At 37.8% G+C, this 17,866-nt stretch overlaps 1 protein-coding gene across 2 annotated transcripts in view; it reads right to left on the bottom strand.

The window, feature by feature from the left end:
* ABHD5 (abhydrolase domain containing 5, lysophosphatidic acid acyltransferase) overlaps positions 1–17,866 on the bottom strand; it is a 44,495-nt gene that overhangs the window by 17,919 nt on the left and 8,710 nt on the right. For both annotated transcript variants that reach the window (XM_077811225.1, XM_077811224.1), the window contains exons 2-5: positions 6,808–6,893; positions 6,176–6,548; positions 3,351–3,505; positions 470–581 (exon numbers count right to left, since the gene is read on the bottom strand). In XM_077811225.1, the coding sequence (XP_077667351.1) occupies positions 470–581; positions 3,351–3,505; positions 6,176–6,548; positions 6,808–6,893 (726 nt within the window). The remainder of the gene's footprint in view (positions 1–469; positions 582–3,350; positions 3,506–6,175; positions 6,549–6,807; positions 6,894–17,866) is intronic.

Raw genomic sequence — 17,866 nt, 5'->3', positions numbered from 1 at the left:
CTAAACCTCTGACTGCTAGAAGGTGGGCCTATACGACAGGAGATGGTTCAAAATTGCCCTGTTCTGTTCATTATCCCTGAAGTATCTGATGCTGGTCACTGTTGGAAGACGGGATACTAGGCTAGATAGACCATTGGTATGACCCAGTGGGGCATTCTTATAAGAACATCCTTTTGATTGAAACTTAGCTCCCAAGTGCTCATCCAAAGTTTAAAAGAAAAAAAAAGGCAACAAAATCAAACTTGGTAGACCTAAAATTAGGATTGCAAATAGATAAATGAACAAGCAAAGTTCAATAATGTTTTGCTTTTAAAATTAACACATTAAATGCTAGTAGCCTAACAAACAACCCTACAATAAAAAGCCAGTGCGCATGCATTACTGGGAGCGCTGAGGGAGGAGGAGAAGGGTGGCGGTTGAATTAGGAAACAGATTAATTTCAAAAATATTTTGGCAAATTTATGCTCACCTGGGTGACTGTACATTGCAGTGGTAGATGTATTCAGTAACAGTGTTATCATCAAACATAGAGGAATATTTTCGCTTGAAGTCTGGTCTTAAACGCTGTACAAGGCTTAACCCTGTAAAAAAAAATAGAAGTTTAAAAAATAATTATCGGGAGCTGGTAGTGACCCCCTTTATTTAGGTTGACTAACATTTTCCCATTATAAAAAGGTCCTGAGGTTGTGGCTGAGATAACTTTGGACAAGTCACTATCTCCCCTTCCATCATTTGCGTTCCTTAGAAAAATTCTGGCACCATGCATGATATCAAAACAAATGGACACAAACATTTCAAAAAGAATGGGCACCAAACTGCATCAGAGCAGCAGCCGCATCCCCCCAACCCCCACAGGGGTCAAGATAGAGGAACTGGGCTGGGCCAGGCTCCACTAAGCCTATTCTCCAGAACCAGCACATGGCTCCAACAAACCATTCCCCACCCTGAGGACTCTACATGGGATAGGAGCATCCCAACTCCTTGCAGGGAGGATGTGCTGGAGGAGATAGCCAGGCCAGGTTCCTTCCTGCAACTCCTGGACCTTGCATATGGCCTCAGTGGCTCATAACCCCCTCTTGGAGGAACAGCCTTCTCCTGTTGCCACCTAATTTATTTAGTCCCATAGCTCAAGAGGTAGATGTCTGGGCTGGAGGTTTGCTGGCTGAACCCTATGGATGATGTGGGAACCACAGTAATTGAATTTAAGGGTTTTTTTTAAAACTTTTTTCTTAAAAAAACATTCTCTAGGAAATGACATACAAAAACTACATTATAAGAACAACATTATTTTGGGTGCAAAACCAAGCACTTGAGAATTAGGAAATGTCAGAATTAAAGTTGTCCATGCAATCCTCATTTTGTCCTTTTGTACACATTCATTAAGATATTGTTCTTAGCTTTCTTTTCATTTTCAACTGGTTGACTTTGCAACCTTAAAAGGACGTTATTTTAACATATTTTGTGTATGTAATCATACGGCGCAGCATTGGCCTAACTCTACTCTCAATGAATTCAACAACAGTTTTACCATTGGCTTGAATGATAGTAGAGTTAGGGCACTGCTGAGTTCTTTTGAAAATCCTACCCATAATCCATTATTAAATGCCTTATCCAGTATCTGGGGCATGAATGAGGGATTGCTGGCTGAAGGTCAACCCAGATAAGACAGAATTGGTGCTAGTAAAAGGGGGTAGCAAACTGAAGACATGTCAAAGACTATAGCTCCATCTTTAACTGAAGATGTGACCTCACCATTTATGACTTCGGTTTATAATCTGGAGGTAAGGGTTAATCCTCACATGCTGGTAAACGGTCACAGCAACTGCAGTGATCATAATGCTGCTTCCCCTACCTGTTTCAGGCCAAAAGGTTATGACCATTTATGTAGAACTTGTCACCGTGATCCATGTTGTTATAACCTTGAGATCAGACTATTGCAATATACTTTATGTAGGGTTACACTTTAAATCAGTTCAGAAACTGAATCTAATACAATAGGTTGCAGCTCACTTATTAATTGGAGGTTTTAGTCATGAGCATGACACCAATGCTCAGTTATTTGTACTGGCTGTACGTAGTATTCTACATAGAGTTTAAAGTGCTGTTTTAGATTTACAACCCCAAAACTGGCTTTGGACCTTGTATTTGAGAGACTGCTTATTTCTGTGTACCATCCTGCTTCAAATGAAGTGCCTGCACTTCAATAAAGTGGAGACTACCAGCAGGGCATTTTCCGTGGGTAGCCCAATTTTGGACTGTACTTTCCACTTGGTCATAAGTCCAAGTTTATTGATCTTAAGTCCACATTGCCAAATCTCTTTTTCCTGGAATGCAGGGTGAGAGAAGGAAGCTGCGATATATTGGTGTGTGCTGAGATCAGTGGTTGGAGTGTGAGGGTCATCTCCCTTTTCAGTTTTAAGAAGATGGCTGCATTTGCTTTTGTTGATCAAACTGGTTTGTATTTTTAATGTTTAACAAGACAACTTGAACCTTTGGATAGTTTTTTTGTGCATGTTGTCTAAATAATTTAAAAAATAAATACTCCACATTAAATCAAGTAACGGAGTTTCTATCTTATAAATGGATTTAACATTCTCACCCCCTCACCAGAAAGAATCTCACCCCCTCATCAGAAAGTCAGAATGTACAGTTAATCCACTATATAATAGGAAGAAAGGAAACCCATTCCTTATGCAAAAAAATTGAGCAGATGTTCATGAAGATTTACAACAGAAGCTAGGATTGTTGGGGTTTTTTACGTCTAAGACAGACAAACTGGTTGCATTTTAGAGAATTTTCTTTGGCACAGCAATCTATTTTTAAATTAGAATTTCTGCTTTCCCCAAAAAGAGTGGAATACTGTTAAGAATAACTAAACTGAATTTTTAAGTTAGAGGCATCATTTGTTAGCTTTATTTCTGGGCAACTACTTGCTAATCGAATAGTCCTATTAAGTAAATTAGAAAAGCTTCTACTTCAAAGAATAATCTTGTTTGCAAAGTAACAAATTAATATGTCCAAAAGGCTAATTACCTTAGTCAAGCTTTTAAAACATACAAAAGCCTCTTTCTGGTTTGCATATTAAATTATATATATATATATTTTTTTTAAAGAATACAGGTAGTTCAAATGTAAACAAAGGCTAGAAATTCCACCCTTTTTTTTTTGAACTCATGATAGACGGTTGATGTAGCTCCAGATGCTTTATGAAATAAATGATGGGCCAAAAACTATTTATAAGAAGGAAATTAGCAATTATAAGAAGACAACCTCTTAATGAAATATTTGCTTTGTATTCATATTTAAAATAAATAGAAATAGTACTTTAACAAATATTAATTAGCACTCACCAAAGGGTCCTGCTAACCTAAGCCCAGCTAATGGATTAAATGGACTCAGCATAGCTCCTAGTGCTTTAATCCAGATTGGAATTGGTCGTTCTTGTTCAGCATTGTCAGGCCTCTCTGGAAAACCCCATGGCTCCACTAAAATGAGGTGCTTCACCCTGTTGGCAAAAAAGTTTTGTGAGGTTTAGTGTGTATAAAATGGTTTGAAGTCTCTCAATTTATTGTGGAACAAGAAAGATTAAAACTAGCTATCGGCAGATTAAATAATCTACATTATTCACCATCACGGTCATATCCTATGATCTAATTTCTGATCCCTCATTAGCATAAGAAAGTAAAATCAAAGAGAAGATTCAACACAAAACCAGCTGCTAGGCACTGTATTCTGTGAGTTAGAAAGATGAGATTTGTGTCCTTGTAAATCAGGTAGTGGGTATAGCAGAAGGGGTAATCACTAGCAGCCAGCATGGAATAACAAGAACAAATCATGCCAAACCAGCTTGATTTCCTTCTGTGACACGCTAACTGGCTTGATAGATGGGGTAAATGCAGTGGACATAATATATCTGGACTTCAGCAAGGCTTTTGACACAGTCCCACATGACATTCTGGTAAATACGCTGGAGAAATGCATGCTTAGCAGAACTACCATTAAGTAGATACACAACTGGTTTAAACAATCACAAAGAGTAACTGTTAATGAAATGTCAGACTGGAGGTCTCAAGTGGGGTTCCAAAGGGATCTGTGCTGGGTCTGGTGTTCTTTAACAAACTTTATTAACAACCTGAAAGTAGGAACAGAGAGCATATTGATCAAATTTGCAGATGACACAAAACTGGCGGCAGGGGGGGAGGGGTTGCCAACACTTTGGAGGACAGAGCTAAAATTCAGCGGGATCTTGATAAACTGGAGAAATGGGTTAAAGACAACAAAATGAAATTCAACAAAGACAAATGTAAGCTGCTACACATGGCGAAGAAAAACCAAATGCACAAATACAGAACGGGATAAGTAGCTTGGCAGCAGCACTACTGAAAAGGATCTGGGAGTTGTGGTGGATCACAGCCTAAACATGAGTCAGCAGTGCAATGCTTTTGCAAAAAAAGCAAATGCAATTTTAGGTTGCATTAACAAAGGTATAGCATGCAAGTCATACAAGGTGACAGTACTACTCTATTCAGCGCAGGTTAGGCCGTTGCTAGAGTACTGTGTCCAATTTTGGTCACCAATGTATAGAAAGAAGTAAAGAAACTGGAAAGGATTCAGACATGAGCAACAAAGATGATCTAAGTGATGGAATGCATGTAAACAAAGGCTGAAGGAACTAGGTATGTTTAGTTTGGAAAAGAGGAGACTAAGGAGGGACATGATAGTGGTCTTCAAATATTTGAAAGGCTGCCATAAAAAATTTCTCTTGCCAGAGAAGAGGTAATGGGTTCAAACTACAGAATAGCAGATTTGGATTAAATTTCAGGAAAAGCTTCCTAATTGTACGATTTGAAACAGATTGCCTACTTGCTTACAAAATCAGAAATAAAAATACAAAAGTGTCACTGCACACTATTACTGAAAAATTGTTACTTTCTTATTTTTACCATATAATTATAAAATAAATCAAACGGAATATAAATATTGAACTTACATTTCAGTGTATAGTTTATAGAACAGTATAAACAATTAATTATCTGTATGAAATCTTAATTTGTACCGACTTTGCTAGTGCTTTTTATGTAGCCTGCTGTAAAACTAGGCAAATATCTAGATGAGCTGAAGTATCCTCTGGAAGACCTCTGCATACCCCCAGGGGTATGTGTACCATTGGTTGAGAATGACTGCATTAGACTGTGGGCTCTGTCTTCCTAGATGCATTCCTACTAAGATTCCCCCTTATAAGAGATTCACGCATTGGAAGGGGTAAAACAACATACTGTATTTTCATTTAAATACACAGATTTAACAAGTAATTATTTTTAGTTTAAATCAAGCAAACATTTATCTCCTACTGGCTAAGAATCTCTGATTTCTAATGATAAGTTGGAGAGAGCCATCCTTATACCTTAAGAGCCATCCTTATACCTTAATGTTAACTTACCAGGGTGGGGAGAGGGAAAAATACTAAAACAGAAATGTAGGTTACTTTTCAAAGGGCACACAGTATTCAAATATAAAACTTATTTGACTGTAATGTCACAGTCTGATTAAAAACAGAAAAAAAAGAGACACACGATACCCTTATTTATACAAGGATTGGGGAACAGGAGACAGCAATGGACTCCTAAAATTAGAAAAATCACCTAGAGGTCATTAATTTGTTGGTTCATCCTGCCTACTATGGGAGTTATGTTATTAATGTTTTTATTATGCAAATACATCTGCAGCTTGTGATGTCTGAACAATTTGTAAATATATACTTTAAAAGTTATATTAATGCAGATTATTAATAGTACAATATTTAACTAACTATACATGCTTCAGGATGGCAGTTTTGCTTTTAGATTCTCATGAAGTAACTGATTTTTCTGTTCAGGTTCAGAGTACTGCAAGAGGACGTTTACCAAAAATGATTGATGGTTAGAACGTAAACAAAGAATTTCTGCTCATACTGTATTCATATTTTTCTACACAGAACAAAAACAATTTGCATTTTGGGTCTAAACTAGATGATAGTGTCTCTCTAAATCAAGTCTTGACCCAATTTTCACAACTAAACCTAATTCAGAAAGAACTTGGTTTTACATACTGCTGCATGTCAAATGAATACAGATGTGTAGTACTAACATTAGTAAGAGACAGCAAAGATTTCCTTTTTCCCTTTATTTTCACATACCTTGATGGGTATTTCAGTGAGTAAGCCGCAGCCAGGAATCCACCCAGATTATGGCCAAGTAAAATCATTCTGTCCAGCCCTACCTCCTGTCTCCATTCTTCTACAGCTTCTATAAACTGATTTTCTGCTCCTTCTGCATCAGTGTCAAACTGTGGTCTACTACTACGCCCAAATCCCAAGAGGTCAAATGCATAAACAGTCCTATTTTCGCAAAGGTCTTCAAAATTGAGAGCCCAAAGTCCAACACCTCCTCCAAACCCATGGAGGAGAACAAGTGGAGTTTTATATGAGAGGTCCTGAGAGAATGTTAGCGTCCATATTTTATTTCCATTGGATATGAAGACATACTGTTTACTGTACGTGCTTGTGATACCTGAAGGGAAAAAAAACATAGTTCAGATACTTTTTATTTTGTTAGTCATATCTAGCAGTCTGTTCAGTGGAAGCTCAGGGCAGGAATATCAGGTATCTTTCAGAGCAGGGTCAAAGGTTCTAAACAAGGGAACACTGAGAATCTATATTACAGTCATGTTTGCTTCATTGCAATGCATTAAAAATAGCAATGATTGTTTCTGAAGAAAAATTACATGAGATCTGAGTATATTCCATATGTGTAAAAAAAAAATACTTACACTTCAGTATTTTCTCTTCAGCTTCTTTAAGATGTGGCAGTGACGTGGGGCACCATGCAGGAAGCCAACTAGATAGCCACCCTGACCTACAGTAGCAGTAAACACAAAATAAACAGATTTATAAATAAATTGTAATATATATAAACAAGCTACCTACATTCTGCATTAGCTGCAGCTTTAGAGATCTTCAAGTATTGCCTCAAATAGAGCACACAAGTACCCCAGACCATTCTGTACAAGGACCACAATGAGCATGAGATGGAGTTTCAGCCTTTACTTTCTCCTGACTTATTAGTTTGTGTCATAAGCTTAAGCAGTAACACAACAGGGAAAGTCTGACGAGTGTGCTCGGTGAAGCTGCAGATAGCACAGATCAGATACACACAGAGCAGGTGATTATAGCAGAAAGACAGTCAATCAGGATTCAGCATCTGACAATCTGTATCCATTGCCATTCAATAATATTTAGTTACCTTTACAACAGTCACTCTGAATTATGACCTTTCTGTGTAAAAAAGTGATTTGCTTTAACCATCAGAATTTAGGAGCTGTGTTTCAATTTCTCAATAAACACATTTAAAAACAAATACTACTTTATCCTCTCAGGTGCTCAGCTCAATCAGTGAACTGAAAGCACTCAGCATCTTGCAGGAGCAGGCTCTTAAGAACATTAAAAAAAGTGTTAAACAAAAGTAAAACATGCATCCAACATCCCAAGTTTCATATTATGGAAGTTCTGAAAAGCAGCATAGGCAATGGCATAAGTTTCTAGGTTCAGGAAGACTGCACTGCATTGCTTTAACTACAATCTTTGTTTGGAAGAGTCTCTTTACACCCATAAAAGTTAGAAACTTCCAGGGTTTCAATTAATTAATTTAACTGATTTTAAAGTAAGCTCGAAGTCTGCAGAAAGTGATGGCACCCTCCTGGGAAAATTTCCAAACTTCCTATGGCAAGTGGACTTTTCAAATTCTACATCTTAAGCTAAGTCAGCTCATTAGGCATTGGCATCCAAACACACAAGCACCAACTTTCCAATGTGCTGAAGGATGCTCAACCCCTGACTCTGCCCCAGGCCCTGCCCCCACTCCACACCCTTCCCCCCAGACTCCACTCCCACCCCCTTCCCACAGCGTATCGCACCCTCGCTCCTTCCCCTGCCCCAGCCTCCTGCATGCTGTGAAACAGCTGATCACGGTGGGCGGGAGGCACTGATCTGCGGGGTCCACTGGTGGGCGGGAGGCTCTGGAGGGTAGGGGTGGAGTTGATATAGGGGCTGCGGCTCAGCATCCATTATTTTTTCCCCCGTGGGTGCTCCAGCCCTGGAGCACCCATGGAATTTGTGCCTATGTCCAAACATGTCTGCCATACATTCTCATGTTGATTTTTTAAAATACTAACAGTTGAGGAAGACACACACAACATAAGACAGCTAAATTAGAATGTCAAATCAAACTAAAGGTTACACATTTTCAAGAACCTTTTTCTCTTAGAATCTCAGTTAAAACTCTTCTGCATTTAAGGGGTTTTTTTTTACATCATTTTGCCTCATTTATCCTTTTCCCCCCTTTATGTTTCCACTTTTTTGTTTGCCCAGCCTCTTGGCATTTGTGAAAGAAACTAAAGCAATTAAATATTTGCTTCTACCAGTGCTAAAGATTGCAGAACACTGCACCCAAGGATCACCTTAATGCTATATAAGGGACCAGTCCAATTCCCTTTAAAGGCGTCAATGGAAAGAGTCTCATTTTAAGTCACGGGAGTTGCATCTGACCCCATGGTTCTCTTTCAAAGGCCACTGAAGTCAATGGAAGTCTTTACACTGATTTTTAATGGGATCTGAATCAAGCCCCACAAGTATTTGAATACAGTTTGTTTCCAAGCTGATGGACAAGACTAGCTATCTAAAATTTAGATTTTTATAAAAAAGTAAATTTGGCATCAACACAAAGCAATTTGGCCAACTATCAACCATCAACTTGTACCATGAAATTTAAAACAGTTTAATGAAAATTATCAATTGATATAATCAACTTAGTTTTAATTAATTACGGTCTTAAAAACTGATTATAACAATACCTTGGTATCAGCTGGGCCACCATGTTAAGTCATATGTCTCTTCCAGTGATATTCTAAGCTGAAGAATATTACCACATGATCCTGAGATCAGCAGTTTAACACCCACTCGCTTCTCTTCCCATCCCCTCAGCCCAATACTGTATAAATTCCTAAGACATATCTTGATTAAAAAAAACCCTTAAAATTTCTTTAAGGGGAAAAACATTTTTAGCAATAAAGAAATTTCTCTACTGTTAAAGACAGCTGTAACAAACATGTCAAAATGGTAGCAGTGCAGGTCTGCTGATCATCCGCAGTGTTGTCCAGGTCCACAGTTCCCACTGCTTGAGAGTCGCAGTCACCTCTTACAGGAACCTGCAGCACATGTCCTTCCCCCTCCTCAGCCAGCACAGACTGAGCTGGGCTGCCTCCTTTTATCTGTCCCTTCCACCTGAAACATGCATAGCAGGGGCAAAAGGGTGTGGTCTCCTGTCCCATCTGATGGATTTCAGTGTTAGTTCCCTGATTGGTCAGGCCCCGGTGCCCAGTGCTGTGTTAGTACACCCATCACACTGTTATTTGTATCTGTTCTTTGGGATAAGCAAACTTCAGTCTTCTGAAGACAAGTATTTAGTTTCCTCTATCTATGATAAATCTGTCATATTTAAATGACTAAAAGTAGCTTTATTTTTGTATTGCCTATTTTAATTTCTGTTAAATAAATTTGAACCCTACAACAGGTGGATGAATTATTAAAGGAAATTCAAGGTTTAGAGTTCTCAGAACTAAGCGAGTATATATCTTTGTATTTATCTGAATTAAAGGTTTTTCATATTTTTCATTCCAGATTCTTAGTTTCGTGCCTTTTTTTAAAAAAAAGACAAGATTTTTGAAGAGCGAATAAGTCTTTGATATGACAAACAGAGCAGTAAAAGGTGATCCAGATCAGGCAGGAAAATGGCCAGGGTACCTCTATCATCTACATAAAAAGGTTACACACTGCTGGGGTTGAGAAGCAATGCACACAAGGCCTTTGACATGTGGAGTATGTAATCCTGACTGTGATAGGCAGACGGCAACAGTTAGCATGTACTAAAAGGATACAGTCAACTTGAAATCTAGTCAAAGCTTAAAGTAGTTTCAGGTCCTACACTTTCCACAGAATCTTCCTGTCAATTTATATAGTTTTACAATCATATTTTCTTTTCTTTTTTTAAAAAGTGGTTTCATTCCTCAGTTGCTGTGTGGAGTTACCAAACAAAAAAAATCAACTAATATTGACTATACAAAGAGAAACAGACACTCACTATACAAAATGTTATCAAATACACTAAGTAAACAAAAAGGAAAAAGAGAGAAAATAACCTCTCTAATCTTTGTCAAACTCATTTTTGATTACCCTTATAACACCAATAGGCAAAAAATTTCAATGAAGTATTTTTTTTTAAAGTAGACAATGTCCTTTTAATGACATCTTTGACTTGATACAACACTGATATGGTTCCATGTAGGACAGAAACTACAGTTCACACAATCTCCAAGCAAATGCAAGTTTACCAGCAACCACCTTAAAATAACCTGAAGAAGTCCCTAAGGGCTTGAAAGGCATGGGAGCTTTCAAAACTATGTTCAGAGCACGAGTCAGAGGAAACTTAACTAGGTTGCCGCAAAGTGCATGGGCACCCCATTAACCACAGCACAAGTAGGCCTCATTCAAGAGAGTACAAACTTGAACCCAGAGGAAGCTCAAACAGCTCCCTTATCTAGCTCATCTCTAAGAAAAGTTAATTGCCAATCCAATCCTTGGTTTAATGTCTTCCATGACATCAAAGCCAAAAAGTTCTTCATACCATCTAATAAACCACAGAGGTGGAACCACCTAAGAATGGAGCAGTGTGGAAAAAAATCACTACCTGAGAAACCCTCCCAAATTAGGTGCAACTGTCAATATTCATGCTGTAAGATAAAGGTGAGCTTCGTAGTTTGAACCACTTGAAACAGGAGATACCATCCTTAGGTTAGGGAAAAGAGGATTTTACAACAGCTACAAGTTTGGAATATCAAGGGACAGAATAATCTCGCACTACCAAGGTTCCTTTAGCTATTTCCGTGGGTATTTTCTTATTTTTACTATCAAGAGTAGATGCATATGGGGAGGTCAGCGGGAATATGTAGTCTTGTCAAAGTCACATGTTTGAGAGTGTTTGTACTCCCAATGCAAAGGGTCCCAGAATTAGCTACGTAACAGCAGTCCCACTTTGCATTCTGTATGTTCAGTGATGCTTGTTGGAAGAGAATCTGAAACATAAACTAGCTGAGCTCCAACACACCTTTCTGAAGTACACTATGGTTGAGCTGGCCATACAGGTCAAGATATCCACAATATGGATCATTTGTACAGCAATTAGATTTGATGCTTTCCAATGAAGTACCGTCTCCACCTCTTCTGTCATTACTCAACAGCCTGGGTGACTGTTTATATACATAGAATTATAGAAATGTAGAAATGGAAGGGACCTCGTCAGGTCAAGTCCAGTCCCCTGTGCTGAGGCAGGGCCAAGTAAACCTAGACCTCTCCGAGTTTGTCCAACCTATTCTTAAAAACTGGAAAAGGATTTCACAACCTCCCTTGTTAGTCTCTAAGATGCCACAAGTACTCCTTTTCTTTTTACAACCTCCCTTGGAATCCTATTTCAGAGCTTAACCATCCTTATAATCCTTATAAAGCTTTTCCTAATATTTAACTTAAGTCTCCCTTGCTGCAGATTAAGTCCGTTACTTCTTGTCCTACCTTCAGTGGAGATGGAGAACAACTGATCATCTTCTTCATAACAGCCCTTAACATATCTCAACACGTACTAGGTCCCCCACCCAATCTTGTTTTCCGAAACACGGCCAGTTTTTTTAACCTTTTCTCACACATCAGGCTTTTTTAAACCTTTTATCACGTTTGTTGCTCTCCCCGGACCTCTCCAATTTGTCACATCTCTCCTAAAGTGTGGTGTCAGGACTGAATGCAGCATTCCAGCTGAGGCTCGCCAGTGCTGAGTAAGTGGGACAATTACCTCCTGTGTCTTTCATTCAACACTCCTGTTTATATTAGCTTTTTTATAACTGCATCAAATTGTTGACTCAAATTCAATTTGTGATCAGCTATGACCCCCACATCCTTTTCAGCAGTACTACCTCCAAGCCAGTTATCCCCAATTTTTGTTTGTGCATTTGACTTTTCCTTCCTAGGTGTAGTACTTTGCACTTTATTGAATTTCATCTTGTTGATTTCAGACAAATTCTCCAATTTATCAAGGTCATTTTGAATTCTAATCCTGTCCTCCAAAGTGCTTGGAACCCCTCCCAGCTTTGTGTCATCTACAAATTTTAGAAGCATACTCTCCACTACCTTATCAAGTCATTAATAAAAATATTGACTAGTACTGGGCCCAGGACTGACTCCTGTGGGACCCCAGAATCTCCCAGTTGGATTCCGAACCACTGATTTACTCTTTCAGTATAGTCTTCTAACCAGTTTTCCACCTAATTTATAGTAATTTCATCTACATTACATTTCCCTAGTTTGCTTATGAGACTGTTATTAAGGGCTGTAACAAAAGTCTCACTAAAAATCAAGAGACATCTCCTGATTCCTCCCATCCACTAGGCCAGAAACCCTGCCAAAGGTTGGTCTGGCATGATTTGTTTTTGACAAATTCATGCTGGCTATTCTTTATAACTCTATTGTCCTCTAGGTGATTACAAACTGATTGTTTAATAATTTGTTCCAGTATCTTTCCAGGTATCAAAGTTAGGCTGACCAATCTATAATTTCCTTGTTTCCTCCTTTTCCCCTTTTTAAAGATGGGAATTATGTTTGCCCTTCTCTAGTCCTCTGTGACCTCATCCATTCCCCATGAGTTTTCACAGAAAATTGCTAACGGTTCCAACATTGCTTCAGCTAGTTCCTTAAGTATCCTAGGATGAACTTCATCAGGCCCTGCTCTCTTAAACATATCTAATTAATCTAAATATTCTGTAGCAGCTTAATAGTGGTAGCATTGTTTTATTTGGATCCCTAACAGGATCTACCATCAGGAGGAGTAGTATGTGAGTATATCATACCATTCTAGCCTTCTTCTGGGAATATGTAAGGCCTTACATGTCACATGGTTCCAGAAACAGATACAGCAACCTTAATAAGTGTCTTTATTTATTGGGATTCAGGAGTGGGGCTCTAAATGTATCCCTTCATGAAATTAGCTTCCACCAGTCACCAATCAAGAGAGGCTAGTACTTTTGAGGTTATAGTGAAGAAGACATAGTTCTGTGACTGAGAGGACCAGTGAGAAAGGAAAAGACTGTAGAAGACTTATTTGGAAGAGTACCCAGGAACTATATTTAGGCAGTCCACCTTGGAGGCTGGAACCTGAAAGCACTGCTATGCTGAAAGCTGAGACTACAAATACTAGATAAATATAAAACTTTCCTTTGTTACTCTCTGGCCTGAAGGAATGTCTTCTCGAATAGATCAAATCAAAACGGACTCAAATATACTGATGTCTGAGAAAAAGTTAGGGTTCCTAGCTGGGAAGCAGGCTGCTGTCCTTAGCTTCTCTCCTGAAGACCCAGGAATACAGACATTTTAGAAAGTAGTGTGATTAAGATGACATTATGCTAACAATACCATATATCTGAACAGCCTAGCAAGCACCTCTGCGGAAACAAAGGACAAAAACTGAGCAGCAGCCAGCATACCCTTTTACAGGGTACCTACCATCACAACTCTACTTCTAGTTTGACTGATCATATCCACTTGTCTGGGATGGCATGAGACAGTTATTCACAATGTCTGGAAAGGCTGTCAAGCACAGCTTTAACAGAGAAAATAACTATATTGAGGACAAAACTGAAAATTAGTATTGCATGGATTTATTAATGCAGCTGTTACAACAAGGTTTATAAATATTACTAAAAATCAACATTTGAGCATAATATACACAGATGTTATAAAAATTTAGAAGAGAAAAACAAGCTAAAAGCATAAAGCAACATACTTATGTTTGCATCCTTGTCCTGATTTCAATTATTGTACTAATTTTAAAATGTTCTGCTCATTTCATTGTTCTTGTATTTATTGAAAAATTAAAAACAAACCATGCTATAGATCTAGGCAACACAATAGAATCATTAACTTTTCTATGATGTCCCAGATTACAATATTCTAAACTGTTTACAGCAAACCCGGATTTAGCCGCAGAATGACCTCAAAAATGTGAGAAGCAAAATTTACATGTTTTTAATTGCCAGTATTACCACAACTGGGTTAGTGGTATGGGGGGTATTCATATACATGTAGTTAGCTAATTCAGGAGTTTCTTTCCAGGTCACTTGTAAATCTCATATATGGTTGGCTTCAATCAACATGGAGAATCTAGTGCTTTACTGCATATAAGATTATGATACTTATTGCTCTGGACAATCGTAGCTGGGGAGGTCTATCAAAGAACCAAGAAAAAGTGGTTTATAAGGGAATATGATAAATAACCTTCTCAACCTAGTTATTGTGATTATTCGCCACATTTCTAAAGTAGTAGAAATTTTGTTTTGTTTCTTTTGAAGGTCAGTCTCAATTATTCATGCAGTGTACCAAACCTTAAATTGGTTAGTGCTACTTTGTAGGAAAATGTACAGAATATCTGAGTGTCAGATAAATGCCAACGGACAATAAAGCCTGTTAAAACTCATCAACCCTTCTCAGCCTTAAGGTCAGGTCAGAATACTGACACTTACACAACTCTAACTTTGTATTTGAAAAGAGTATACAATGAAATTGATAACCTGACTATTGCACTGAATTTCCTGTTTAAATCCAAATGTTTTCTGGTTTTACAACTTAAACAATAACCTTTCCCCTCACCAGACTTCCAATTTGTGCTGGATGTCTATAGAGTAGCTGCACTACTGGATTATCATGGAAAGGGTAAAGAACCTATTGTAGTTTGCTGCCTAAACACTGAGATGAACAGAGGTGGTTGTTTTCAGACCTAATGAATTAATGAGATGGCCTCTGTGGATTTCAGTTGGATTGCACTGGTACAAAACTGAGACACATTAACAGTGGAGCAGATACAGAAGTACAAACCAATATCAAAAGGGAACTACAGATGCCTTCCTCTGCTGCCTTCTGCAGGCAGTGTGTTTAAAAAAAAACAACCCCTCTCTTTTGCTAGCAAGAGAATTCAGAATTGTAGGTACTTTGCAATTTAGATATGAAAAATACTATAAGGCTCAATCCAGCAAGGTTCTGAGCACAATGGCTACAATCCAGAAAAAACATTTAAACGTTTGACTTAACTGAGACTACTCATGTGTTTACATGCTTTACTCCATCAGGGCCAGAGTGCTCATCACTTTCCTGGATCAAGTCCTAAAGAGCTACATAAATAATAACAAACAAACTTGAGAAAAGGAAAAGCAAATGGGAGAGCTGGGCAACTACTGTCCTAGAGAAGTCAGGTTAAAAAATTACATTAAAAAAATCTTTAAATTAAAACACTATTATATCATTTTGAACTGGAGTGGAAAGCAACTAGCTGAAAAGGGAGTGGATTTTAGTCAATATATATGACTACTTTCTAACCTGCATAGAGTCATGAAAACAATGAAGATTAAGCAAGTACAATTTCACAGAGGAAGCATCAATAGCCATCAAGTGGCTGATATATTTAGATATGGATAATATATGAGTTAAAGATAAGTGATGAGATACACCACTTTTTTGAACTTTGGGGAGGAATGGCCAATAAGTTAGTCTGTTCCACTGAATTTACACATGTTCAGTTTTGAGCATTTTCTTCAGCATCACTGAGTTCATGTGCCTTCATGCTATAAAAGCAAAGAAAACTTACTACAGCAATAAAGCATCCACTTTTCTGTTCCAGGGAGCTTTTTCAAATTAAAAAAGGCTCTTAAGGGCAATTCTACTCTGAAAAATGACGTGGCATCGTGTAATCCCACGTTTGTGTCTAAACTACTCCATATCAAAATTTATTCCATTTACAAGATGTTTATTCTGTCAACTCTTTAAACTCAACCTAGGATCTGAGACTCAGGCTGTGGGGTTTTTTTTTAACCTTATGCATCACAACCAGTAATAGAGTTTGCAGTACAAATTCTACTTCAGTTACTAAATTTTGAGTTCCTTTTAAGGTTGTGACCTTAGGACAAACGGAGAGAAACTGTCAAGGATGACACAAGCAGTTAGTATGGAATAAGAGGGCAGACAGCAACCACAGGTTTACACCAGGCTAATTTAGAGAAAAGTTCTTATTAGCATCTCATTTCCCACTTTGATAGTTTAGTTATTTGAGACAACCTGAAAACTGAACATAGCTTACATGGGCGCTCACAGCAGGATGTTACGTTTCCATACCAACCTATTTGCTAGCCACCTATTAAAAAGGACACCATCAATTTAAAAAAACAAACAAACAAAAAGCCACACACACAACAACAAAGCACACTTCTCTGAACATTTTTATTGACTACTACTACTATAATTGAAATGTTTTTGGAGGGGGGTGAGGGAGTGAGAGAACCTGGATTTGTGCAGGAAATGGCCTAACTTCATTATCATGCACATTGTGTAAAGAGTTGTCACTTTGGATGGGCTATCACCAGCAGGAGAGTGAATTTGTGTGGGGGGGTGGAGGGTGAGAAAACCTGGATTTGTGCTGGAAATGGCCTAACCTGACGATTACTTTAGATAAGCTATTACCAGCAGGACAGTGGGGTGGGAGGAGGTATTGTTTCATATTCTCTGTGTATATATAAAGTCTGCTGCAGTTTCCACGGTATGCATCTGATGAAGTGAGCTGTAGCTCACGAAAGCTCATGCTCAAATAAATTGGTTAGTCTCTAAGGTGCCACAAGTACTCCTTTTCTTTTTATAATTGAAATGTGTTACAGAGAGTATTTCTCTTTTCAGTTTATTTACTTTGTGCATTGACAGTATTTTGTATCTTCAAGTTTCACTGTTTGTCTTATTAAAACATTTAGTCACTTTCCCTTGACTATATGGATCTTTCATACAGCGTCAGAGGAGAAAAATACTTTTAAAAGAATATGAGCACATGATTGTAAAACTACAAGAAATTGGAAAGAAGACATGGACAGGTACAGTACCAGAAAGTACTTTAAAATTTTTTTTTAAAAAATCAAGTTAAATGATTTTAAGTTGCTAACTCCTTGAATCAAATCTAATACCATTTTGCTATTTGGTTACATAGTACTGAAAGACCAAATTGGGACAGGCCTTTAAAATACAATAGACTCAAAATGAAGCACAATCCTAAAAAAACAGGATGTAGTTTTAACAGACGAGAGTTTAATTTCACTAATATGTCTGGGTTCTGTTTCTTCCTCCTACACACAAGATTTTCAATAAGCCAACAGAGCTAATAGACTAATCAGAACACTGGACCTCAAAACAGGACACATTTTAAAGCAAAGTAAATTTACATATTATTTGGGATAGTATTTCAGGCAAAGCTGAAATCTTGCTGTGAAAGGGAAAAAAGCTTGTGGGGGTGCAGAGGGTTTTCATGTAGGAAAATGCAGGAAATAATTACAGAGGACCAAGATGAATGCATGATGAAACCATCTCCTTTTACATTTGGAGTGAGAAACCTGTATGTATAATGTAGTTAAATTGTGAGACTCATTTTTACAATAAGTGAGATGAAAAGAGGTTTGAAATATAGTACATTTGGATCTAAAATGAGTGACTTACATTGTCAGATTTGAAAGCTGACCGATATCATAAGTAACATATTTAATAACTAAATAAAAAAAGAGTTTGTTTGTAATATGTAAGGAACATGCCCTGCATGAAAACTGGTGACAAGGAACTGCAGACAAATTCACAATAGGTTGAAAGAGTTGCCAAATTAAACAGGCTAGTCTTCAAAGTTAGACAAGTCAAGAAAATAGTTTTTTATGTGAGGAA

This window comes from Eretmochelys imbricata, chromosome 2 (genome assembly GCF_965152235.1).
Source record: "Eretmochelys imbricata isolate rEreImb1 chromosome 2, rEreImb1.hap1, whole genome shotgun sequence".
NCBI classification, from domain to species: Eukaryota; Metazoa; Chordata; order Testudines; family Cheloniidae; genus Eretmochelys; species Eretmochelys imbricata.
This window is presented reverse-complemented; position numbering and strand designations above follow the sequence as displayed.